Source organism: Pan paniscus, chromosome 16, assembly GCF_029289425.2.
Source record: "Pan paniscus chromosome 16, NHGRI_mPanPan1-v2.0_pri, whole genome shotgun sequence".
Taxonomy (NCBI): Eukaryota; Metazoa; Chordata; class Mammalia; order Primates; family Hominidae; genus Pan; species Pan paniscus.
Window position 1 is genome coordinate 34,430,211 of NC_073265.2, and position 11,898 is coordinate 34,442,108.

The following is an 11,898-nucleotide window of genomic DNA, read 5'->3' on the forward strand; positions in this document are numbered from 1 at the left end:
GTGGACACTAATCTCCTGGGGATCTTGGTAAGTTACAGATTCTGACTCTCTAGGTCTAGCTGGGGTGGGGTCCCAGGTGATACAGATACTGCTGGTCCCAGACCACATGTTGAGTAGCTGGACTATAGGAGATACTGGAGAATCTGATGTTGAACTTGGTTTTATGAAGTATAATAGAGAAAATAACGTGCATATTTTTAAAATGTGCAGTTAAATTGACTAATGGTGCAAAACGAAGCTGGACATAGAGATGATAAATAGAGAAGAATGGTCCAGTTAATGTATATCAGAGAGTCTCCACAGTCGCCAGGTGTGAGGGCATGGATAGGTAACTAATAAGAAATCCAATAGTTGTGGGCTGTAGCCAGGTATTTGGGGAAGGTACTCAATGCTACTGATACTTGCTTTCATGATCTCTGGAAAGGGCATGATAATCATTGTGTGAGGATTAAGGGAGGTGATGAATATGAAAAAGGTTTGAAAACTGTAAAATGCTTACAGTGGAAGGTGTGACATGAGTTAAACTGCTTGACAGCTCAGAGGAATGAAATCAATCAAGTCTGCAGGCTTCATGCAGGACAGGAGGTAGACCTGAGCTGGGTAGGATTTGGACAGATGAAGCAAAGGAGTGAAAGGTCATTCCAAGACAGGAGGTCGGCATTAGCTGGACAAAGGCATAGAGGTGGGAACCCGCACACCATAAAAAAGGGGAGTATTCATGGTGGGAAGAGTAGGAATAAAATAAGATGGGAAGGAGGGAAGATGTCATAAAGGCAGGGTTTAAACAATAATTTTAAAATTATAAAAACTTGTGTGCACCATACACTTACTCTTGTTTTAAAAGATCTGCTAATGTACTTTCCTCCATTACCAGAGTATGAGCTCCTAAAAGCAGGCAGTTTGAGCACCTCATGGAGTCAGGCAGCTTGATAGGAACCAAGGATACAGAGGTGAGGCCATCACAGCAAGGGTCCTCTGAGAATTGGGTGGAATTTTCTAGATCCAAATTCTGTTTACCTTTTCTTTCCTTTAGAGATGGGGTCTCACTCTCTTACCCAGGCTGGAGTGCAGTGGCACAATCATAGCTCACTGCAGCCTTGAACTTCTGGGCTCAAACGATTCTCCTACCTCAACCTCCCGCGTGTGATCCGCCTCACCCAACTAATTTTTAATTTTTTGTAAAGATGGGGCCTCAGTACGTTGCTCAGACTGGTCTTGAACTCCTGGCCTCAAGTAATCCTCCCACCTCGGCCTCCCAAAGCACTGGTACTACAGGTGCACATTACCATACCTGGCTAATTTATTGTATTTTATTTTCTAGAGACGAAGTTCTTGCTATGTTGCTTTGACTGGTCTCAAACTCCTGGCTTCAAGTGATCCTCCCGCTTGGGCCTCCCAAAGTGCTGGGATTACAGGTGTGAGCCATTGCACCCAGCTTAGATTCAAATTCTTGCATGTTAAGCAGTTCGCCATAGTATCAGGATTCTGTAAGGAAGCATGGGTGCTCCCATCACCAAGTGCAGAGCCTGTCACATGGCATCGGTTTAACAAACGTTGAAATGGATAAAGACAATTTCTCTTTCTTATTCTTAGTTTTATATAGCTATAATTGTGGTATACACATAATTTTATATCTTTTTTAACTTAACATTGTATGATAATTTCCCCATTTTTGTCATGTAAGTTTATTTTCTTCCAAATTTTTTGGGGGAAAACTATCAACCCTACAGAAAAATCCAAAGAAAGTATACTGGAGGCTGGGCACAGTGGTTGAAGCCTGTAATTCCAGCACTTTGGGTGGCCGAGGTGGGCGGATCACTTGAACTCGGATGTTCAAAACCAGGCTGGGCAACACGGTGGAAACCCTGTCTCTATTAAAAAAAAAAAAAAAAGTAAGTGTGGTGTAAACCTATTTACCCTTCAGCTAGATTCACCTCTTTTTAAATTTTGCCATATTTGCCCTATTCCTCTCCTTTTTCTTTCATTTTCTTACCCATTTGGTACAAGTTGCAAATATCATGACACTTTGGTTTTACACACTTTAGCAGGCATTGCCAAAGAATAAGGAATTCTATCAGGCTACAAGATCATTATCACATTTAGGAAATTTAATATTTATTTAATAATATTGTCTGTCATACAATCTTTATTAAATTTTTTGATTTTTCCTGAAAGTGTCTTTTATAGCTTTTTTCTTTTTTTATTTTGTTTTTAAAAAATCTTTAAATTTTCCTTCAGGCAGCCTCCTGAGCCAGAGTAGGCTCAAAGAAACTCCCTACAGTTTTTTTTTTCTGATTCCAGACTTTTTTTTTTTTTTTTTTTTGAGACAGAGTCTCGTTCTGTCATCCAGGCTGGAGTGCAGTGGTGCAATCTGGGCTCACTGCAAGCTCTGCCTCCCGGATTCACGCCGTTCTCCCACCTCAGCCTGCCGAGTAGCTGGGACTACAGGCGCCCGCCACCATGCCCGGCTAATTTTAATTTTGTATTTTCAGTAGAGATGGGGTTTCACCGTGTTAGCTGGGATGGTCTCGAACTCCTGACCTCGTGATCCACCTGCCTCGGCCTCCCAAAGTGCTGGGATTACAAGTGTGAGCCACCGCGCCTGGCCCTGATTCCAGATTTAATTAAGTTTCCCCATTTCATTTGTTTGTTATGTTCCTTTAGTCTATTTTAATTTTGAACAGTCCCCTATTCTTTTGTTGCCAGTTTGTTTTTCATCACATTTATCTTTTTGAAATGTCCAGGCCAATTGTCATGTAGGATGTCCCACATTCTGGACTTTTCCATAGTTTCTTCATGATTAGATTCAGGTTACACATTTCTGAAAGGAGCACTACATACGGGATGTTGCGGACTTTCTAGTGTGTTACACCAGAAGGCCCATAATGCCCATTTGTCCCTTTATTGGTGATGTTAGGCTTGATCACTTGGTTAAGCTGGAGTCCACCGGATCTCTCCACTTTACAATTTACAGAAAGCTATGGAATGATATTCTGAGACCTTTTAGCTATTTTCTTCAAGCAACATTTTACCCCATTATTTTATCCCCCACATTGATGATCTATACTTAAATTTGCTATTACACTGGGGATTGCAAAATAGTGACTCTCTAATTCTGTAATTCTATGAACTCAAAATATCTGAGACAGGTCTCAACTAATTTAGAAAGTTTATTTTGCCAAGGCTAAAGATGCACACATGACAGCCTCAGGAGGTCCTGAGGACAGGTGCCCAAGGTGGTCACGGCCCAATCAATATGTGTAAAATGTACATTGGTCTGGTCTGGAAAGGTGGGACAACTGGAGGCCAGGGAGGGGGCTTCCAGTTCATAGGTAGATGAGAGACAAATGGTTGTATTCTTTTAAGTCTCTCATTGGCCTTTCACTGAATACACAATATACATGTGAGAGGAGAGGAGAGGAATAGTCACTTATGCCTTAGTCTGGTTTAGTGAAGCAATAGGGCAGAGGAAACAATAGGGCAGAGGAAACAATCAGATATGCATTTGTCTCAAATGCATATAATATTCAGTCATGAGCCTCAGAGGGATGATTGAGTTCCACAAGGAAATTCCTTGTGGGCAAATTGGAGGAAAGTATGTCGCTTTTTAAAATCTTTGTAGCTATCTTATTTAGGAATAAAATGGGGCCAGGTGCAGTGGCTCATGCCTATAATCCCAGCACTTTGGGAGGCCGAGGTGAGCGGACTTATGCAGGCTTCATGCAGGACAGGAGGTAGCCCTGAGCTGGTAGGATTTGGACAGATGAAGCAAATGAGTGAAAGGTCATTCCAAGCCAAGAGGTCAGGAGTTCAAGAGCTTGTGCTCAGGAATTAGAGACCAGCCTAGGCAACATGGCGAAACCCCTTCTGTACCAAAAAAAAAAAAAAAAAAAAAAAAAAATTAGCCAGGTGTGGTGGTGTGAGCCTGTAGTCACAGCCACTCAGGAGGCTGAGGTGGGAGGATTGCTTGAGCCTGGGAGGTGGAGGTTGCTATGAGCCAAGATCGTGCCACTGTACTCCAGCCTGGGCAGCATAGTGAGAGTTTGTCTCAAAAAAAAAAAAAAAAAAAAAAGGTAGGCAGCATTGCCTGACATAGTTCCCAGCTTGACTGTTCCTAGCTGGCATTCTTCTGTAAAGGAGAGCTTTCTTACCTCTCCCCCAACCTCCATCATGGAGTGAACTTTTTTTTAATTCAACATGATATAATCCATTATTATCATATTATTATTCTTTTTGATGCCCAAATTACCCAAAATTTGACTATTGGGAGCCTTTTCAAGAGGCTCCTGTGTCCTTCTTCTGTTTTGTTTTGTTTTTTTGGGATGGAGTCTTGCTCTGTCGCCCAGGCTGGAGTGCAGTGGCGCGATCTTGGCTCACTGCAACCTACACCTCCCGAGTTCCAGCGATTCTCCTGCCTCAGCCTCCTTAGTAGCTGAGGTTACAGGTCCCCGCCACCACACCCAGCTAATTTTTGTATTTTTAGTAGAGACAGGGTTTCACCATGTTGGCCAGGGTGGTCTCAAACTCCTGACCTCAGGTGATTCACCCACCTCGGCCTCCCAAAGTGCTGGGATTATAGGCGTGAGCCACCGCGCCTGGCCTCCTGTGTCCTTTTGACTCGGTCCCATCAATGTTTAAGCTCTTCAGTGCTTTCTCACACAAGATGTTCCAGAATCACTTTGTACCTCCCCTGCTGCAGACTTAGAATCAGTCATTTCTTGAAAGAAACCTTACTCCTTTTAGTTGGGAATGGTATTTTAAAATTGACTTTTTACTTTGTAATTTCATTTTATTTTTGAGACAGGCTGTCACTCTGTCTTCCAGGCTGAGTACAGTGGTGTGATCATGGCTCACTGCAGCCTCAACCTCCTGGGTTCAAGCGATCCTCCCACCTCAGCTGCTCCAATAGCTGGGACTTACAGGCATGCACCACCATGCCCAGCTAGTATTTTGATTTTTTTGCAGAGATGAGGTCTCACTCTGTTGCCCAGGCTGCTCTCAAACTCTTGAGTTCAAGTGATCCTCCTGCCTCGGCCTCCCAAAGTATTGAAATTATAGGCATGAGCCACTGTGTCTGGCCTGTAATTTAAAAACGGTTATTTAATATATCACCAAATGAACATACCTCAGTTTAGTTCAACATTACCTGATTTGTTGAGTACTTAGGCTATTTCCAATCTCCCTTTTTCTAAACACCTCTTTATGGAGATAATTTTTCCTAGTTTAGCATTATTTCCTTTGGTGAGATTCTCAAAAGTAGAAATCTTGGGGCAGAGCATAAACTTTTTTGACTCTTGCTACACACTGCCCAGTTGCTCTCATGGATAGTTTTAAAAGTCAACCATGACTTCTAAATGTCAAACCTAATTATTTTGTCTCATTTTTTTTCCCCTTGACTTCTTTGCACCACCTGAGTCTGTTGACTCCTGTCCTTGAAAACTTCTTCTAAACTTTCTTAAAATGACACTTTCCTGGTTTTCTCTTCTCTCAGGCCACATTCTTTTATTTAAAGTCTATTTTTTAAAATAAATTTAATACAGCACCAGAGATACTGCTCCTTTTAAGAGCAGAGCTAACCCATAGGCAGTGTGCCTAGAGCAGCCTCAGGCCACATTCTTGTTTCCCCTCTTAACCTCCTAAAGTTGTGCATATTCCAAGGCTAAGTCCTTAGCCCTCACTTTTCTCACTGGGTGCTGAGTACAGCATCTTCACTCCTGTTTGCCTGGCTTTGGGTGTCCAGTTCTGTCCTGAACTCTGATTCTTCCTAAGCTTTGCTGTCCAAGTCTGGTCCTTGCCTTTTGTCTCCAGCCTTGTCTTGGGTCCATTTCTGTCCATAACCTTGAGAGGACAAGCACATCCTAGTGTTCTCACATATGCACTTTGTTTGTTGGATCTTGGATGTTAAGACAGAGCTCCATTTGGGCCAAGTTTTGTTTTGCCTATATAGTTTTGGTCAACTCAGTGTTTAAAAAAATAATTGAATTAGTTGCCGATATTTAAAAATTTATAACATCTCACACAAAACTCCAGATTGCTGACTTCCTGTTTTTTTTTTTTTGAGGTGGAGTCTGGCTCTGTCACCTAGGCTGGAGTGCAGTGGCCTGATCTCAGCTCACTGCAACCTCCGCCCCCCGGGTTCAAGCGATTCTCCTGCCTCAACCTCCCTACAGGGACTACAGGGGCGTGCCACCACACCTGGCTAAGTTTTGTATTTTTAGTAGAGACGGGGTTTCCCCATGTTGGCCAGGCTGGTCTCGAACTCCTGACCTCAGGTGATCCACCTGCCTCGGCCTCCCGAAGTGCTGGGATTACAGGCATGAGCCACTGTGCCTGGCTGACTTCCTCTGAAATATCAGAAGATCTGGTGCATTAGGCTTATATTCCCATCAGAACATCTGGTACAACTGGTGGAAGATAAGTAGCCTGACTGGTTTCAGATGAGGCCATGTCTCCAAAGACCATCCTAGGTCCTTCCTAGCATTTCATCGAAGCCCCAAGTCAGTTGCTTTTACCAACTTTCTGTTTTTCTTTCCTCCTTACTATAGAGTTAAGAGGAAAGGCCGGGCGTGGTGGCTCACACCTGTAATCCCGGCACTTTGGGAGGCTGAGGCGGGCAGATCACGAGGTCAGGAGATCGAGACCATCCTGGCTAACACGGTGAAACCCTGTCTTTACTAAAAATACAAAAAAAATTAGCCGGGCGTGGTGGCGGGCGCCTGTAGCCCCAGCTACTCGGGAGGCTGAGGCAGGAGAATGGCGTGAACCCGGCAGGCGGAGCGTGCAGTGAGCCGAGATCGTGCCACTGCACTCCAGCCTGAGTGACAGAGCGAGACTCCATTTCAAAAAAAAAAAAAAGAGGAAAGTGCACTATTTCTCCAGGTCATGTCCCTATTAAGGATAGTAAAAGGGAAAAAAAGAAAGAAAGAAAGACCTAAAAGGGCTACAAATTACTAGAAAAATAGGAGCACACACTTCTTTTTAGTGAAAATACAGACTATTCCTATTTGATATTAAAAAACATGATTCTGTGTTGAAAGGACACAATTTGAGATGCAGCAGCTCTAACCTATAGTCCTAGCACTTTGGGAGGTCAAGGTAGAAGAATTGCTTGAGGCCAGTTCCAGGCTGCAGTAAGCCAAAATTGCTCCACTGCACACCAGCCTGGGTGACAGACCAAGACCTTGTCTCTAAAAAAAAAAAAAAAAAAGGCAAACCTGGCCATGTCACTCATTTATGGACTCCATAAGAAACCTCTGTTCAAATATTTATGGAGAGACTGTGTGCTTGGAAGACAAACATATGTTAAGATCTCGTCCTGCCTTCAATGAGCTTGAATTTTGAGTTTCCTAACTGTAGTGGTTTGTGACTTAAAGTTGGAGCCTGATAATAAGAGAAGGGGGACACGGGAGTGGAGGGTCTCCAAATGGCCTGCCAAGTCAAGTCCTTCTATCTGACTCCAAATTCAAGATGCTTCCCTGCCCTTCCCACCCGAAATCAAAATAGGGCTGCTTCCTAACAGAGCCCAGGCTCCCATCCAAAGGTTTATATAGGTATAGTAAAGAGTCCCTTTCCCCTATCTTACCAACACAAACTGTTTCCCCATCTCCCCAGCCTGGAGTCAGGGCCTGGGTAAAAGAGGAACAGGACCAGAAATAGGTAGAGATTCACATCCTTCAGGGTATGTGAACTCTTCCCAGTAAAGGGAGATTGCCTACCAATACAAACCTATTACTTCATGTTCTGTTCACATTCCATCACCTCAGGAAAAAAAAAAAAGAGAGAGCTGGCAAGCGAGAGCATGTTTGCGTTTTATGCAAAAAGCAAGGAGGAATAGATTCACATACGTATATGCATATATAAATATATATTCATACAAGGACTGTTGTGGAAAGATATAGTGGAAACTGAAAATAATTGGTGGATAGGGTGAAAAATGAAAAAGAGCTGTACTTTTTACTAGACTTTTGTGCATGTATTCCCTATTTAAAAATAAATGACCCAGAGCCTCCGTCTCAAAAACAATTTTTTTTTAATTAAAAAAACAAAAAAAAACAAAAATTATCCGGGCATGGTGGTGCACGCCTATAGTACCAGCTACTCGGTTGGCTGAGGCAGGATAATCGCTTGAACCTGGGAGGCGGAGGCTGCAGTGAACCAAGATCGCGCCACTGCACTCCAGCCTGGGCGACAGGGGTGACTGTCTCAAAAATAAATAAATAAGTAAAAATAAAAATAAATGACTCAATTAAAAAATGTACATGAAAAGAGAAAAAAATCACAAGGTCATGGGGGAGCTGTTTTGCTGGTGTGGAATTATTCAGACAACTATATTTGGTAAGAAAGGGATTATAACGGCTGGGTTGAAGCTGTATCAGAGCATTACATGAGAGTTACTGTAGGTGGCGGTCCTCGGAGTGCCTCAGTTTTCAAAGGAGAGAAACGTTGGTTCGTTTCAAGAAAGTGAATTACAATTTATATAAAATGTTACAAAAAAGGGGAAAAAAACACTGAGCCCCTTGCCGTGCCATTGTTCCCACAATGCCGTGACTCGGATTCGAACCGAGGTTGCTGCGGCCACAACGCAGAGTACTAACCACTATACGATCACGGCGAGCTACCGGGGACCCGTAAGGGTTGGCTTCTGATTATCCTCTTCAACAGTCATAGGCCTTCCCAGTTTGCGCGTCATTAAATGGCCTACCTACGGGGCGGGGTTCCAGCCTGTCCCTGAGTCTGATAACGCGCAGGCGCGTTGTACTCCGCCAGTTGCTTTTCTTCTTCTGTTTTGACCCATTAGCCATGGGCTGTGGTGATGATGAGATGGGCTCCCGGTGAGCGCAGTGGGAGTTTAGGGGAGACGGCGTGAGCATCCAGGAATGGGGCTGGGCGGAACTCAGACTACCCTTGGGGGATGCCCGTTTCCTATGCCCCGGAGACCCTTGCCGCGAACCCTCCAGGGTTCCGGTCCTACAGGGGGCGCTCCTCACGGGTCCTCCCTCCTGCTGCATCCTCCAGCGGTGACCCAATGCCGCCTCTGTGGAGATTGTGGACACCCTAGAACCAGGTTCCACGTAGAAAAAAATTCAGCAAACGCATCTCCTCATGTTCCCAACACCCACTTCCTTCCAGCCTCTCATACTCCCCTGACAGCCCTGACTCCCCCTGACAGCCCTGACTCCTCCTGACTCCTCCTTCCGCAATGCTTCCGCCGTGCCAGGTGCCCACCTAGGCTGTGTCACGGGGCCGCAGCAGGGACTAAGTCCGATTTTAATTATTGTCCATCAGTGCTCTCGCCCCCACGGCGCCTAGAACCGGGCCGAGTACACAGCAGACAGTGGCTATTTGCTAAAACTCAGAAGGTGCCATTGGTATTTAACAAGTGAATTCCAGAGAGAACACCTGTCTCTCCAATGTCACCCTCTCCCATCAATCCTCCCTATGCAGAGCCGCGGGAGGGATCTTGCTAAACACGATTTGAATATTTTCACTCCTACCCTCCTCACCCTCACCCCTAGACGGCAGGAACTTCGTCTGCCTTTTCCAGCTCATCTCTTGGCCCTCCTTCAGTGTCGTTCCCCATGCCTCAATTGCACTCATTCAACTCAACACGTCCTCGAGAAGCGCCTACTACCTGTCAGGCCAGAGCCTTTGGGCGTTGTTGGGGTGGGGACTTACAAAGAAGACAGAAGACTTATAAAGAGGAATTAAGATCTTTCCTTTTCGGTGAAACCTCGTCTCTACTAAAAATACAAAAAAACTAGCCGGGCCTGGTGGCGGGTGCCTGTAGTCCCAGCTACTCGGGAAGCTGAGGCAGGAGAATCGCTTGAACCCAGGAGGCGGAGATTGCAGTGAGCCAAGATCGCGCCACTGCACTCCAGCCTGGGTGACAGAGCGAGGCTCCATCTCAAAAAAAAAAAAAAAAAAAAAAAAAAAAAAAGATTTTTCCTTTTCAAGACTCCCTTCAAGCCTCTGCACACGAAATCATCCTGGCTGCCTGACAAATTCTCACTGTGCCTTTAAGAGCTACCTTGATCCTCACTTCCTTTGCTAAGCCTTCTTTTCCTATCATTAGGAATCCGCTCTCAGTGCTTCTGTGGAAATTTGTACGTATGTACAACACTTTTTAAACTGGCGAGTGGTCTGTGCTTTGTCAAGAACGCGCCCAGGCTCAGAGGACCCGGAAGCCTATATCTTTCCAAAGTCCAATTTAGCCAGAGCCAGCGTAAATGTCGCTCTCAAATGTCACAAGGGGATCGGGGTCCATTTTCCACAATGTTGTGAACTCAGGATTAAAAACGGATTGGTACAATAAAACAAACTCCCCTTGCCGTGCCATTGTCCTCACAATGCCGTGACTCGGATTCGAACCGAGGTTGCTGCGGCCACAACGCAGAGTACTAACCACTATACGATCACGGCGAGCTACTAGGGACACAGGGCCTCGGCTTGTCGCCTGAACTCTTCTCTGTTGAAAGCCCCGCCCCCTTGCAATGTCATTGATTTGTCACTGTTTGTTCTCGCCTATCTCCACCCTCGCAGCCATCTGAGGGCACGCAAGAGCATTAATCTCTGCTTTCTCGATTTTGGTCCACACTTGCCTGCGCACCAGACACGGTGGCCGATTTCTCCACCGTGGAGGCTGCTCTTGGGGTTCCCCTTACCTCGCGCCTCAAGGAAGTTGTATGGTGGTAGGTCAGAACTGATTTTCCTTCTTGAAAAATTTAAGAGCTCCAGTCCCAGCCAAAGTCGTTCAGATAGCATGATAGCCAGGGCATGGTGAGCGTCAGAGAGACTTTGGGCCACCATTCGGGCGTCCGCAGGGGCTTCACATCACTGCAGGCCCGGCCTCATAGGAATCCTTTGGTTGCAAAGCACTTTCATGTCCCTTCTTTTGCGGTCCGTGCGTACAGCCAAGAGGAGACTTCGGGCTAGGGAGTCCACAGCGCTCCCGGCTGCTCTTGCGGGTGAACGTGGGTGCGGGAGGAACCTGGTAGATAATGGAAACTTAGGAAAACTGGAATGGCCGCCATCTAGACGAGAAGGGCAACACTGGGTCAACTGCTCGTCGTGGCGTCCCGGTAGCTCGCCGTGATCGTATAGTGGTTAGTACTCTGCGTTGTGGCCGCAGCAACCTCGGTTCGAATCCGAGTCACGGCATTGTGGAAACAATGGCACGGCAAGGGCGTCTTTTTAGACTTAGAAAGCCGCACATTCTTCTGGGAAGCTAACTCTAAAAGCTGTTACCTGGCCAGGGCTGAAATTATAATGGACAATGAAGTGTGCACAAAAAGTTCGGTGCGCACTCTGGGGCTTTCCTTTCTGTTTTTAATTTCTCATCTGCTAGTGAATCAGTCATTCCCCCACCTTCCCCAATATGTGATTATTTTATTTTTGTGTAGTTTCTGTGTGGTACTCTTTATTTTGCCCTTGTGAATGACCGAATCATATATTGGATCCTCTAAAAACCTTCACACTAGCTAAAACATCAATACTTTGGGACAAAGGGGTGATAGGAACAATGTGCAAACATTAATTAAGGGTTAGAAGAATGCAGATTAGACCATACGCTGAACCGTTTTGCTTCAGATCCCGTGACAAGTGAAATATATGACTGCACTAGAGGTGCTGGTTCCAGTAGCCACTATGAGGGGCGCTAATGAGAGGTTTGTGGCCTTCATCTCCACAGTCTCCTAGGTGAGAGGGGGTTTTCTCCTGGAGGGTTTTCCCCTAATCTACCTCAAGTTTAAGCACATTTTGTTTGCTTGTTTTATGTGGACCTAAAAAACCCAAACTCTACAAATTCAGGTCTGTCATTTGGCATTAGGCAAAATGGAAGTGAGTTTTGGATTTGACTTTCAGGCAGCTATGTGGTGGCTATGTCACTCTCAAGGAGGGAAT

At 45.3% G+C, this 11,898-nt stretch overlaps 1 protein-coding gene and 3 non-coding genes across 5 annotated transcripts in view; 1 reads left to right on the plus strand and 3 right to left on the minus strand.

The window, feature by feature from the left end:
- SHF (Src homology 2 domain containing F) overlaps positions 1 to 9,159 on the minus strand; it is a 46,295-nt gene extending 37,136 nt beyond the window's left edge. Inside the window, exon 1 of one of the 2 annotated variants that reach the window (XM_055098389.3) lies at positions 8,706 to 9,159. In XM_055098389.3, the coding sequence (XP_054954364.2) occupies positions 8,706 to 9,008 (303 nt within the window). In that variant the 5' untranslated portion in view covers positions 9,009 to 9,159. The remainder of the gene's footprint in view (positions 1 to 8,705) is intronic. The other variant, XM_034938691.3, reaches the window with a different exon arrangement.
- TRNAH-GUG (transfer RNA histidin (anticodon GUG)) lies at positions 8,540 to 8,611 on the minus strand. Its single transcript has one exon. It is a non-coding gene; the product is annotated as a tRNA-His (tRNA).
- A 1,188-nt stretch (positions 9,160 to 10,347) lies between the features above and the next one.
- On the minus strand, positions 10,348 to 10,419 carry TRNAH-GUG (transfer RNA histidin (anticodon GUG)). Its single transcript has one exon. It is a non-coding gene; the product is annotated as a tRNA-His (tRNA).
- A 666-nt stretch (positions 10,420 to 11,085) lies between these two features.
- Positions 11,086 to 11,157, plus strand: TRNAH-GUG (transfer RNA histidin (anticodon GUG)). Its single transcript has one exon. It is a non-coding gene; the product is annotated as a tRNA-His (tRNA).
- The last annotated feature ends 741 nt before the right edge of the window (positions 11,158 to 11,898 follow it).